This window comes from Dermacentor andersoni, chromosome 6 (genome assembly GCF_023375885.2).
Source record: "Dermacentor andersoni chromosome 6, qqDerAnde1_hic_scaffold, whole genome shotgun sequence".
NCBI classification, from domain to species: domain Eukaryota; kingdom Metazoa; phylum Arthropoda; class Arachnida; order Ixodida; family Ixodidae; genus Dermacentor; species Dermacentor andersoni.
In genome coordinates, this window is record NC_092819.1 from 165,855,904 (window position 1) to 165,869,505 (window position 13,602).

The 13,602-nt window shown below is 43.2% G+C and overlaps 1 protein-coding gene across 4 annotated transcripts in view; it reads left to right on the plus strand.

Moving 5' to 3' along the window:
- The window catches only part of LOC126523402 (cyclin-dependent kinase 8-like), a 275,486-nt gene that overhangs the window by 39,695 nt on the left and 222,189 nt on the right, over positions 1–13,602 (plus strand). For all 4 annotated transcript variants that reach the window (XM_050172023.3, XM_050172024.3, XM_050172025.3 and 1 more), the window contains exon 6: positions 8,634–8,691. In XM_050172023.3, coding sequence (XP_050027980.1) covers positions 8,634–8,691 — 58 coding nt within the window. The remainder of the gene's footprint in view (positions 1–8,633; positions 8,692–13,602) is intronic.

Here is a 13,602-nt window from a genome sequence, read left to right on the forward strand (position 1 = left end):
TTGCATCAGGCTGAAATAACTTGACAGATTGGGATTCGACTAAGTGAGCTGTTTTTATCATGTTCCTGGTCACATATCCTTCTGGCCAGGGAAAACCGGGAAAACCGAGAATTCTCTGGGATTTTGAGTAGTCTAGAATAACTCAGGGAAAACTCAGGGAATTTTTGCCTCTATCAGGGAAAATTAGCAGTAATTTTATTGAAAGGGTCGAAAGTTGCAGTAATGCTGGCTCGAGTAACAGATAGCAATCGTAAGGAATTGTTTTTAACGTCCTGTCGTCGGCTGAAGGAGTTGCCAGTGTATAGTCAAAGACCGACTTTTCGGATGCCCGATAATTTGGACGGCTTTGCGGCACCACCACGTACCCCATAGTGTCAATGTATCAGAACGTCAGAAATTTCAGACGCAAGAACTCTTCGCCGTTCGACTTTCCGGACATTTTGCCGTGACTACAGGTCCGAAATGGCATTAATCAAAGCCACCACCACTGCCGTTTTGATTACCTCGCTGCCTCGAACCGGTGCTCTCGCACGCAGATCCGCTGGCAGTCGTAACCACCACTACGGCAACACTAGGCATAGCTGCTTCGACATTTGCTATGAAGCTTCTTGCCGTTGGGTGCCATGTTTATTAATGAAAAGAAATTCGCTGCTGTAAGCAGTGGCACGGACTACGCCTTTGTGGTCTAGAAGCTTGGAAAGCACGGTGCGTTGCATAATGCCGGTTCATGAAAGTCAGCTTCGCCTCTGTACAGAAATGTTACTTGGTGAAGCGTGTGCAAAAGTATTGCGGTGAAGCATAACAAGCGTGGGAATGGGCTATTGCCACTGTACACAGTATGTATACCTTAATTATACATGCGATTACCCGGTATTTTCTGTCACAGTACCACCACTGATATGCCTAATACGTGTACCGACATGCCTTCCGAGCGTTTTCTAATGTGCCTGTGGCGGTTTGAGCCCCTAAGGGCAGGTTTGAGCCCCTAAGGGCAGTAAATGACATGCATTTATTTTTTTTAACTGGCCTATTTTTCGGACGTTTTCGTGGCCCCTAGGGAGTTAGAAAAAATCGGACGTGGACTGTGCAACTGACCAAGAAGATGCTTCAAATGGTCTGTGGGGCGAATGAGGTGCGGAAGGAGGACAAAAACAGAAAGGACCTACGCATTGAGGAATGAAAGGGAAAGGAGGCATGCTGGCGCTGTTTTGAAGGAGCTTGAATTCAAAAAACAAATTGTTGGCTGATCCCGAGATGCAGGTGTCCCTCATTCAAACCAAAATAAACTCTTTAAAGCAGTGAAACACAACACTGCATGAGGCGTCGTGCGCGGGCTGAGAGTATGTCAGGACAGTTGAGATTGATCTTACGAGCTGTTGAGGGAGAATCTCAATTGTGACGAAGTTTGGGCCTCATGCCACTGAGCCTGCTATCAGTTGATAGAAATGGCTCATATTCGAAAATATTTGCTTCTGTATGCATCTCCTTTTTATTCGTATTTGAGAATGTCTGACTTGATTTGCAATTCTTTTCGAAGACATTTTATTTGCTATGCATTTTATTGACCCCTCCCTTCTACTATTCTCTTTTTGAATAACGTAAACACTACTCCTTAGTATTCAAATTGGATTAAGTCATTTTTCTTTTAAATTTTTTTTCATATGCTGACTAGAGAGTGACAGCATCGGGGGATATGGTTTCACCCCGTCTTGACATAAAACATAGTTCTGCATCGCTCAAGGAATTTTGCGAAGGCACTCAGGGAAAACCTAGGAAACTAAGGGAATTTGAAATGTCAACTTGGTAGACACCCTACGGGCTCATTTGATCATTTTCCTGAATTTTCTTTTTTGGCAATTTGCAGTGAAACGCAACTGCCATCCAGGGACGACATTTAGATGGAGTTGCATTTCACTTCACAGTCTTTCATTTTAAAAAGATTCGCATAAATTAACAGTCTCGTCACATATAAAAATGAAATTTGGCTATGCTAGCTGATGCACAGTGCTTGCTGGCTACAATGAGCTTGTGTTGCTGCAAAAATGTCCCCAACTGTGTAGTGCATGTGATACTGCAGAAACGACCTTGTCGATCCTTGCAATTATCCTTATTACAGCAGAGAATGTCATTTAAGAGAAAGCCTTAGCTTGGGGCCTCCTATTGGAATACATGGTAATGGAGGAATTGTTTTTCTTGGTAACCACTGCACCAAATTTGATTAGGCTTGCTGCATTTAAAAGAAAAAGCTAAGATCTAGTGACTGCTATAAGTGAAACATTTATTTAAACTGTCGATTTCTTAATAAAAATTGTTGAAAATCGTAAATATTCACAAGACAGAATGGTAAAATTGATTGCTCTGTAGCCCGACAATGAAAAATGAAACGATAATCATAATTCTGTAAATTGCATCTAATAGTAGATCTAAAGCTGACGAAATTGATGTATGTATTATACATGGCTCTTAAGTACATCACTGATATTTGTGTAGGACTTTTCCAAAACCCTAGTCAACATTGTAACAAGTTATTGTAAGAATTAATACCACTGCACCAAATTTGATCAGGCTTGTTGCATTTACAAGAAAAAGCTAAGTTCTAGTGACTATTACAAGTGAAATTTTTATTTATACAGTCAATTTCTTAATAAAAATGTTTCTATATCGTAAATATTCTTAAAATGGAACTATAAAATTGATTACTCTGTAACTCAGCAATGAAAAATGAAATCATAACCATAATTCTGTAAATTGCATCTAATAGTATAATATCTGATAGAATTAATGTAGGAAGATTATCCGCTTTGGATGTTCTAACAGATGCAGTTTACAGAACTGTGATACCTGTTCTTGGTGCAGAATTACGGGTTTGTAAAAACTCCATGCTTTTAGTTTCTTTCAGACTTACGAATTCATGCCAAAAAAAAAAAAAAATTCAGGCCTTATGTCAAAATTACACTTCCAACATTCACTAGAATTTATCTTTGTCTCTAAAATGCAACAAAATTAATTCAAATTGACCCAGGGGTTATCTCAGCAAAGCATATCTACATATTGCATGTACTGTATTTACGTGATTCTAACGCATCCCCCAATCTAAGCGTACCCAACTTACGCGGGCTTAAAGTAAGAAAGTAATAGTGCACCCAAATGTAGCATCAATGTAACATGCTACTGATTTATGAGCATCGCGCGCTTAATGCAAAGACGTGGGATTGTTCCCCAGCTGTGGCGAGTTGTTTTTCATCCCCTTTCATTGCCATGTATTTCTAATTTCTTTAATTCAGTTAGTAAGTACAAGTAGTCTCCCCTATGTTGTCCTTGGTGTCCTTGTTGGCTTCTTATGATATGATTTACAAAAATGTGGCATCTCAATTAACCCCCTTTCTTCTAACTTATAAAAGAAAAATATAGCATGTCCCTATGTTCGCGATCACAAAGTATGAGGTGCGCAGAATTTACCTTCACAAAATGGGAATTTTTATTTATTTATTTAAAATACCTTACAGGCCCTATGGGGGCATTGTGTAAGGGGGTTACAAAATCAAGGGGAAAAAAAGAGTAAAAGTGTAAAGTGTAAAGTGTAATAAAGATTACTTACTTACTTACTTACTAAAGTGTAATACAAAAGATACACCTCAATGCAGGGCTCATCAACATTACTACCAATAACATGAAAAAGGAACAACTGAAGTAATGAAAGGCCATAAAGGTACACTTAAGGAAATAACACGAGTAAAACTTAACGTAAGGTACTAATACTAGAAAGTAAAATACACGAAAAATGAACATATCAGGGAGTACAATTCTTGAAGGGATATTTAGGGAAACAGACGCAAAAAAAGCTATAATATATGCAGGGCGTACAAGTGAACACGTGACGCAGCATAAGATAGCAATTCATAGGAGCGGGATAGCAATGCATCAATAAAAAAAAAATCACAAGAAGTTCGAAGCACATTGCCAAGTGTAAGAAAACAAGATAAAGTGATTTGTAAGTGCTATTATGAAAAATGCTCGTGTAGGAGATGACGAAACTTTTCTTGATCTGACTCGGAAGCAATGTGATCAGGCAGATTGTTCCACAAGCGAATGGCCGTAGGGAGCGCGAAAAAGTTAAAAGCATGTGTCGTACCATACATGCGCGCAAAACTGAAGCGGTTATTTAATCGGAGAGACGTGTTCGAGGCGATCTGGATATGTAGTGTGGATTGTGTGGCATTATAAGCATATTTGTGAAACAAGGATAACAGAGCAATATTACGGCGAAGAACTAAAGGCTGTACGGAATGATCGAGTTTCATTTGCGTTACGCTGGAGTGATGGCTATATGTAATTATGTGAAATGAAATGGGCAGCTCGGTTTTGGACTGATTCAAGCATGTCGATTAACTATGTAGGATGTGTGGACTAAATGGATGATGCATACTTGTGCTGCGGGCGAACAAATGTCTGATAGGCCAATTTGCGGATGTTGGAAGGTGAATTACCCAGATTATGACGTAGGTAACCTAATGTCCTTGAAGCTTTTGCGCAAACGGCTGCAATGTGGTCGGTCCAGGAGAGGTTTTCGGTTAGGTGAACACCCAAATATTTATACGATACTGTACGTAACAATTCTTTATTATTGATGTATAAAAAATGTGAGTTGTCACGCTTACGACTAAAAGAAATTACCTGACATTTTGATACATTTAAAGCCATTATTCAGGTGTTACACCAATTATTAATTAGGCTAAGGTCATTTTGAAGAGCCAGGTGGTCGTCAGTACTGTTAATTGATCTGTAAATAATGCAGTCGTCAGCGAAAATACGTAAGCGAGAAGAAACATTAAGTGGCAAATCATTTATGTAAATTAGGAAGAGTAAAGGGCCCAAAACGCTGCCCTGAGGCACACCAGAAGTAACGTAAGTAGGAGACGAAGCGATATTATTTACTGTGAACTGTTGACGATTCTAAAGAAAATTACGAAGCCATGTTAGAGTGAAGGCGTCAATTCGAAGTGCAGTTAATTTTGCAATAAGGCGACAATAAGCTACACGATCAAATGCTTTAGAAAAGTCAAGGAAAATGCAATCAGTCTGCTGGTTATTGTTCATGTTAAGGTGCAGGTCAGTCGTGAATTCGAGTAACTGTGTCTCACATGATAATCCTTTCCTGAAACCATGTTGATGGTGAAAAAAGAAATTATTGGACTCTAGGTGATTATAAATATGAGAAGCAATTATGCATCTTGTAGCAAATGCAGGTCAATGAAATTGGACGGTAATTTTCCGGGGAGTTTTTATTCCCAGTTTTAAATATGGGTATGATTTTGACCATTTTCCAGTCATTGGGCAGCTGTCCCTATGACAAAGACTGCTTGAATATATGGTACAGAATGTTACTGGATATAGAAATGGTATATTTTAGTATCTTGGAACTAATATTATCAATGCCAGATGAAGTAGATAACTTCAAATTATTAATAAGACATGCAATTCCCTCCACCGAGATTTCAATATTTTCCATAAATTGCCAGTCATAATCAGCAACATCAGGTACATTAGTATGGTTCTCGCGGTTGAAAATCCATGAAAAAAAAACATTAAACGCAGAGGGGCATTCATTGTCAGAGAGGGGAGTATTTGTATCGCTATGTAAGGCTATCCGGTTAGAACCATGGTCACGTGATATAACTCGCCAGAACTTTTTCGGATTCGAATGTAAGAGAGAAGGTAAATCTGTGGAGAAATATTTATTTTTAGCTGCAGCTAAGGCAGAACAGTAGGTTTTTAAGCAAAGCCTGTACCTTTCCCACGAAGGAGCATTATTGACGCGTTTAGCGGTATTGTACAGACGTTTCTTTTTATTCCTGAGCTTACGTAGGGCATTATTAAACCAAGGATTTGTTTTGTCATTTGTTATTGAGATCAACGGGATATATTTGTTAATTAGAGCAGACATTTTATTCTTGAAACATACCCAGTTATCTTCCACCGAGCGATTATAAAAAGAAGGAAGTAGCCCTGCCCTCTTTAGGGTCATCTTCTATCCCGAAAAACAGCAAATTATTTCATCTGAGCCTGTTTTCTGCGTCCTCACATCTTGAAGTTATTGTTTGCAGCTGATGTGAGACATCACGTAAAGTCTTACTTCCTTTTTCCTTCACGCTCGAGTTTGCGGCGCTTTCTGAGGAAGTGGCCAACTCAAGCGCCGCAACCTTGGCTGTTAGAATGATGAGTTCATTATCAGTGGCAGCTTGTTTGTCCTTTGCGCTTTTTAATTCCGCCAAGAGCGCCTCTTGTGCGGCCTCTAGTTTCTGTATCGCCTCAAGAGCCGAAGCAAATGCATCTGCCTCAGCTTTTGACATTGGACCTGGGTTCGACTCAACGTCGCCAGCAAGCAAGAGGAGCAACTCAAACATTGCAGAGTAGAGCGAACACAAGAGTAAATTAGAACGCTTTAAGACATCAATCCACTCAACTGGGCATGACACCGCGATCAAACAGCAGTTGTTACTCCTAATGCATGAAGCACACCGTACGTAACTAACCTGCAATAGCAGTAGCTGAGTACGCTGCATACTCGATGCGGTGCCGTGCCTGAAGTGGACGCTTGCTGGCTGGCTTTTAAGTCCTCTTGCGGTGGTGTCCGTCGTAGTTCCCAAAGCTTTCCTAATGCGCAGCTTTCCTAATGAAAGCTGCGCGTAATCGTTGCCATTTGCGTTTCATTGACCCCAGATATAAAGCACGCAGGGCAGTGTTCTTGAGTGATAACTTTTAGAGGTACTATCATTTTCACAAAATTTTACATGACTCTGCGTCAGACTTGTTGAAATATGCGGCTGAGAGAATGTTACCACAGAAAGAACAGCGTTTCAAGACGGGACACAAGGGAGGAACCAAACATACACTGTCTGACTAACAACTGCGTGTTTTATTATTTTGCTTAGCCTTTTATACAGAGCAATAAAAGCAGTGCCAACAAGACCATGAAAAGAAAGCACACCTTGATCAAAAGGGAAAGAAGGAAAAAGGGGAAGAACCTAGCGCCCAGCGCATTCTTGTCACAATGCACTCCAGCTGAAACGGGGTAGCACAAGATGGCAGACAAAGAAAAGTGGTTGTGCTGCCTTACATGCACCAGATGTCACACAATCTTAAAAGAATCGGTTAGGCTGCGAGCCTCAACATTGTTTTTTGTGCGCCGCGCAAGTTATATGGCCTATGCGCTAAGGTCGGCTCCGACATGCGTACTTAACGGGCGTGTATGACCAAGCACAAAAACCGATTTGTTGACTCTGTGCAAGAGATGGTCTATTCAGTGCCGTTAAAATGTGGAAAACGATATATTGGCCAGTCAGGCCGTTGTATCAACCATAGGCTTAGAGAGCATAATAACAATGTAAAAAATATTGCAATCAATGGAAACCTTGCCTGGCATTTTCAGCAGTCTGGATGTAAGCCAAGGTTGTTGCAGAGTGAAGCATTGCATAGACACCCTGATAAATGCACCAAGGAAATCTTAGAGGCTTTTGCGATTAACCACTTAAATGTTCATTGTGTCAGTATCCCATCTCTAAAGCTGTCCAAGAAAGAAATTGTTTTTCTGAAAACTCCATTGTAACAAGAATGCGCTGAGGTCTTCATGAGGTCTTTCCCCTTTTTCCTTCTTTCCCTTTTGATCAAGGTGTGCTTTCTTTTCATGGTCTTGTTGGCACTGCTTTTATTGCTCTGTATAAAAGGCTCAGCAAAATAATAAAACACACAGTTGTTAGTCAGCGCAGTGTATGTTTGGTTCCTCCCTTGTGTCCCGTCTTGAAACGCTGTTCTTTCTGTGATAATGAACCGACTAGCCTGCCAGTCAATCTTTGAGAGAGAGTGTTCCTGGCAGTCCGCACAGGTAGCAAGGTGGGTACAGTGCCAGAAACACTAGTGGTTGTATGTGCTGATGTGCCAAGTCATGCGAAATCTCGCAAAGGTGATAGTATCTCTGAAAGTGATTGTAGTCTAGCACAAAATAAACCCACGGCAACATGAAAAAAAAAAAAAGGGGGCTCTGCTGCTGATGGTGATGACTGATGGGTCTGTTGGCTATCTGTTGCGAGCATGGTTTTTGTTTCGTATTGGATTGTGATGCACAAGCAATTTTCGCAGCCATTTTCTTTTAGAAGAAAGGTGCACGTTAGATTCGTATAAATACAGTGCTTTAATAGGCCGCATTGGAATTGGGCCCGAGCTAAAGCTTGCTTTTAACCTCACATTCTCTGCTTTGGATGACAGACCCCGTTTGGAGTGGAAGGTTTTGAGGCTGTGGAACAGCACTCGGAGTGCACTGCGAGCAACACGAGTGCTCTTCACAGTGGACTGTAGCCTTACCTCCAGGCTCTAGCACGATATGACAGATGCCTGCGCACAACATGTTTACACACTGCATGTGTGCATAATTCACTGTGCTCTGCCATTGTCATCCACACTCCTTACACAGGGACCTGCGGCCTCTGTTTCTCTCACTTTAAAAATGTTCACCCTCTCTTGCTTTGTTGCATATCTTAAGACTTTTCGTAAGCATTTTTCTCAAGAAGCCTTTATTATGCCCTTTGGCACAGGGATGTGGGATAGTGCTGTAAATGTGATTGCTCGGCTTGTTCCAGAAACCAGCCAACATACTCGTAATGGGTGAAGGTCCAGAGCGAGGCAGAGTGAAGATTGGTGAGTGACCTGGCTTGAATGAAACTATATGCGATCACTTTTCCAGAAATTAATAGTTGCTCATCTTTATGCTTGGGAGATGTTGTAGTGGTAAACATCTTTGTGTCGGTACTAGGGTCTTGGGCTTGTCTGGTTTATGTACATGTGAAAATGCTCCCATTTGGCAACCACTCTTAATTCACTCTAAATGCTCTCATTTGGCAACCACAGATTAATTCTGGTGGCTGTTTGGAACATTTATTTTGTGGCTGAATACATTTACAAGAATTTCTAAAAACTGAAAAATTGAGAAATTAATGCATCATGTTTGCAACTTTTTAACTTGTCAGCAAGAACATGTTATCTCAACTATGTTAAGTGTCTTAAGATTTCTAAAGCAAACAGAGTTTATGTATTGTACATTACTTTCAATTCGGAAGTTTCTCGTTCGCAGAAGAAAGCTGTGCATTCCATCAGATGTGCGAGAGCGACTTGACCGCCTTTTCCCATTGAAACTTCACTCAAAATGATGGTGCGCCTGGGTCATATAATGTTAGAAGAATTTTCTCGCATTTTACAGCCTCATAAAACAAGCTTCTTGCGATTTCTTTCACTTAAACTTCCAGTATATGGGTAATAGGTCGCTTAGCTTGAGTGTGTGTTTTCTAAATTGTATAACTGCCTTGATGTACTAATGCTCACAGAAACATGGCAGCATAGTATATTTGACACCTTCAAGCTCCCAGAAATTAAGCTTATATTTTTTTACATTTTTTTTTATTTATTTTCAATACTGTGAGCCCTGCCGGGCTGTTACAGGGTGGGAATACAGATCACAAAGTTCACGCAAAGAACACAGTAAAGTTTTATTCAAAACAGTCAACCCTGTTATTGCTCGGAAACACACAAGAATTCAAGTTATTCCACTCAACAATTGTCTTGACAATGAAAGAGTGCTTAAAGACATCAACTCTTGGCACATAAGGCATTATAGCGTAATTGTGGTTAGTTCGTGGTGAAACCCTTCCAGGAGGCTTCAAATACAAACTGGAATTCAGGTTCAGCTTATTGTATTGGTTAAATTGCTGGGGAGATGAAGTTTAAGTGAAAGAAATCACAAAAAGCTTGTTTTACAAGGCTGGAAAATGCGAGAAAATTCTTTAACGTTATATGACCCAGGGTGCACCATCATTTTGAGTGTCCTTGCTAGTTGAAAAATTCTTTGGAAGCTGGTCTCGTGACTGAATTTTCTTGTGTGATTGCCCGCTATGACGCTGCATGTGTTCGTGTGTGTGACACAGCGGTGGAACAGCTGGGCCGAGAGCGAACATTTGCGTCATCCTGTGCCAAAATGGCATTCTAGTGGAAAATTACACCGAGCCTGCGCCAAAGCCTCCATAACAACGAAACCCTCCTTCTGTTGATGCTTCCAGGCTAGCAAAACCGCAATGAAAACCAACAGCACGCTATCATCATCATCATAGAAGGAAGCAGAGGCCCGTCCATAAAGTTTCCATGGCGACTCCAACCAAACACTTGCCCCGTAGCGGCCGCGCTGAGAAACAGCTCATCCAGGTTGTGGGATTCTCCTCCCATACTCTTCGGACAAAGGAACGACAACACAGTAGTGCAAACAATCACAAGGGCATTTATTGCACCTTTCATAGATCAATGCCTGCTAGCCGAGTTGCTATCCCCAAAACATGCCGATGGGCGCGCGACAAATCTAGAAGTCCGACTCACTGCGACCGGATAGCGAGCGAATATGTTCGGCCCATGCTGGATCCCAACGCCTGGTCGTTCGCATGTAAGGTCACGCGAACGGTGGCGCGTTCCAAGGCGGCCACGCGAGACGGTCTCGCAGAAGCATGGATCGGCGCACGCGGGGCACGGCACGTCCGCACTGCTTGCTGTCTCGACCCAAAGAGCGAGCGCCTTGTCTTAGCCGCACCCAAGTAACCCCGCAGCGGCGCGACACTCGCGCCATCTCTCGCACCGCGCTTGTACCACTCCGACCGCCGCTGGCGCCAGGCCACGAGCCGTGCGGGAAAACAACCTATCAGGGGATGCGTGAGAGTCGCGCATCCCCACAAGGTTCAAGCTTGAAGCGAAAGAGGGCCTCGTATCACGGCATGCGCTGAATGCCTCGTAGGTCTCGAATCGTCGTGATGCCGCTGCGGACAAGTCTGAAAATGAAAAAACAAAAAAATTTTAAATACGCATGTCGAAAAACTTGTGTACAATTATGTGTGTCATCGGGGTGGAAAGGCGGCAATGAATCATTTGATCTTTTTGCGAAAGAAGCAGATGATGCGCATTGGAGAGCAACCTGGATAGGAAACATTGCATTGGGAAAAGGTGATGAGTTCTGATGATTGATACTACTTTGTTTGAAACACTTCACTCAGGGCTTCTTCTCGGCAAGGAGAAGATTGCCTTTAATATCTTGCTGGCGTTTAGAATTGCCGAGTATGCTTCGTTTAGGCAGGTGCTTTAATAAATTATAGTGATGTACATGTAAGCTTCGTTTCGTTTTGTTTGTTTATAGGTTTCTGTCCCAGCATTAGTGTTACTAATGCATTAAGCAGCAGGAATATTCTCACTTATGTGCTTTTGTCTGCAGGCACAGTAGCAGGAATGATAACTGCCTCAAAAGGCCTGAAGTTGATCATGACACATGTTATGCCACGAGGGGACATTGCTACTAGGCGCTGCAGTAGCGAACGATCGTGGGACGACTGACAAAGATGATGATCGCCAAAAGCTGTGCGCACGGGCTCCATCTTGTATGCCTGTCTTCTGCCCGTTGTATATATCTTGTAAATATATTGTCAAGCCTCTTGTCCCCGTAACATTTTTGTGGAGAGTGCGGGTTTTTTAAGTTTCAAGACAGATTTACAGGGAAAACGGGGGTTTCAAGATGGATTTACGCAGTGGACGCTCCTTGGCGGCATCTACAATGCCAGCGCAATCTGGGTACGAGAATGCTTCGAGCAGGTTACCAACCATGCCTCAACCATCTACTGCTAACTGCCCCTTCGTATTCACACAACCGCGTGACCCACGTACCTTTTCCGGTTCTGACTACACCACCGTCGGAAGATTGGCTTCAACTGTATGAATGGGTGAGCACTAGCAACAATTGGGACCTGACTCTGATGCTAGCAAACATCATATTTCACCTGGTGGGCACGGCACAAGTGTGGTTTCTGAACCACGAACAGGAACTTATAAGCTGGGAGGTATGTAAGCAAAAGCTCAACGGTCTGTTTGGCAAGCCCATCGGACGTCGTCATGCTGCGCACAAAGAACTTGCATGAAGAGCTCAGACTTGCATCGAGTCCTATGTGATGTAAATCCAGGACGTGCTCGCGCTTTGTCGCAAAGCCTATGACACGATGCCAGAAACAGAAAAGATTGCGTATATCCTCAAAGGTATCGCGGATGACGTGTTTACACTTCTGGTTTTTAAGAACTTATCCACAGTGCAAGACGTCATCAATGAATGCTGTATCAAGAAGCAAAAAGTTGCCACGTTACTCCGAACTTCGCACGTCTTCCGAACACGGCTGTGACGTCTACCTGTGAGGACCTCCTCCTCCCACCCACTCCACCCGTTCCTGCTGCAACTGACAATATTGTGCGTATCATCTGCTGCGAGATTGAAGCTGCCTCCCCAGTTCCGCTTCAGGTGCTTAACCCTGACGAGTCCCATGCGACCATTTCCCTTATCCAAACCGTTGTGCATCAAGAACTCACAAACAGAGGATCACAGATGCTTTGCTCAGTCAACAGACCTGACTACTGCCCGCCCGCTGCACCTGAGTTATACAGATGCCCAACCGTTCGTCGTTGTCAGAATTCTGCAGAATGGCGCACTTCCGGTCACAGGCTCATCTGCATCTGTTGTGGACGTGTCTGACACATTTCCCGCCATTGTCGCAGTGCTTGGAACTCTCATCCTTGGCCGAGCTATCGAAACATCCGACGTCCAGGTGGTAGTTCCCAAGTGCCGGTACACAATGACGACGACAACGCTCTGCTTTCATGGCCAGCACCATCATACCGCTTCCCTTCACCATCCTGACACCTGCCCCGCTCGTCTCCGTGTCGCTGCTCTCCTTCTCCCTCATACTCCCGCCACTCATCAGAGAACTGACGGGCACAGCTCTGAGAGGTGAACCTGCCACGACGACCCGACCCAAAATTCCTCTGCTCACACTACCTGGACATCACACATTCAACAACGTAGACGTGGACGGTATACCTGTCGTCGTACTCATTGACACCGGCGCCCACATATCGGTCATAACTCAAACCTATGTATTCGTCTGAAGAAAGTTCTTAACCCTGCTCCGATCGCTGTAGTCCACGTAGCTGATGGTGCGACTCCGGCTGTTGCTGGGTTGTGTACCGCCCGTGTCACTGTTGCCGGACACCACACTTCAATTTTGTTTTATGTCTTGGATCAATGCCCACATGCAATCATCTTGAGTCGTAACTTTCTCTTCACACATTCGGTCCTTATTGACTGCTCTGCAGGGGTTATCCAGCTTGCCTTAGCTCATGCCGTTAAGCCTTCTGATCCTGCGCCGAATCGGCTGTGTTCTGCTGATTACATTGGTCTACCACATCTAGCCGTGACGTACATCGACGTCTCTCCCGATCCACCTGTGGACGACGGCGATTACATAGTGTCGCCCAATGCTACTGTCCTCTGTTCGCAGAATGTCATGTTCCCACACTCATCATCAGTATAAAGAGCAATGCCACATGTCTGCCTATTGTGAATTTTGGACTATGCCCTCAAGTGATACCCCAGGGTATCTCTCTCGCAACCCTAGCTCTCGCCTCCGACTATCATGTTTCCATCTTAACCGAGTCTGCTGCACCACCTCCTGCTGCTATTGATTTGAACCCCAGGATGTTAGA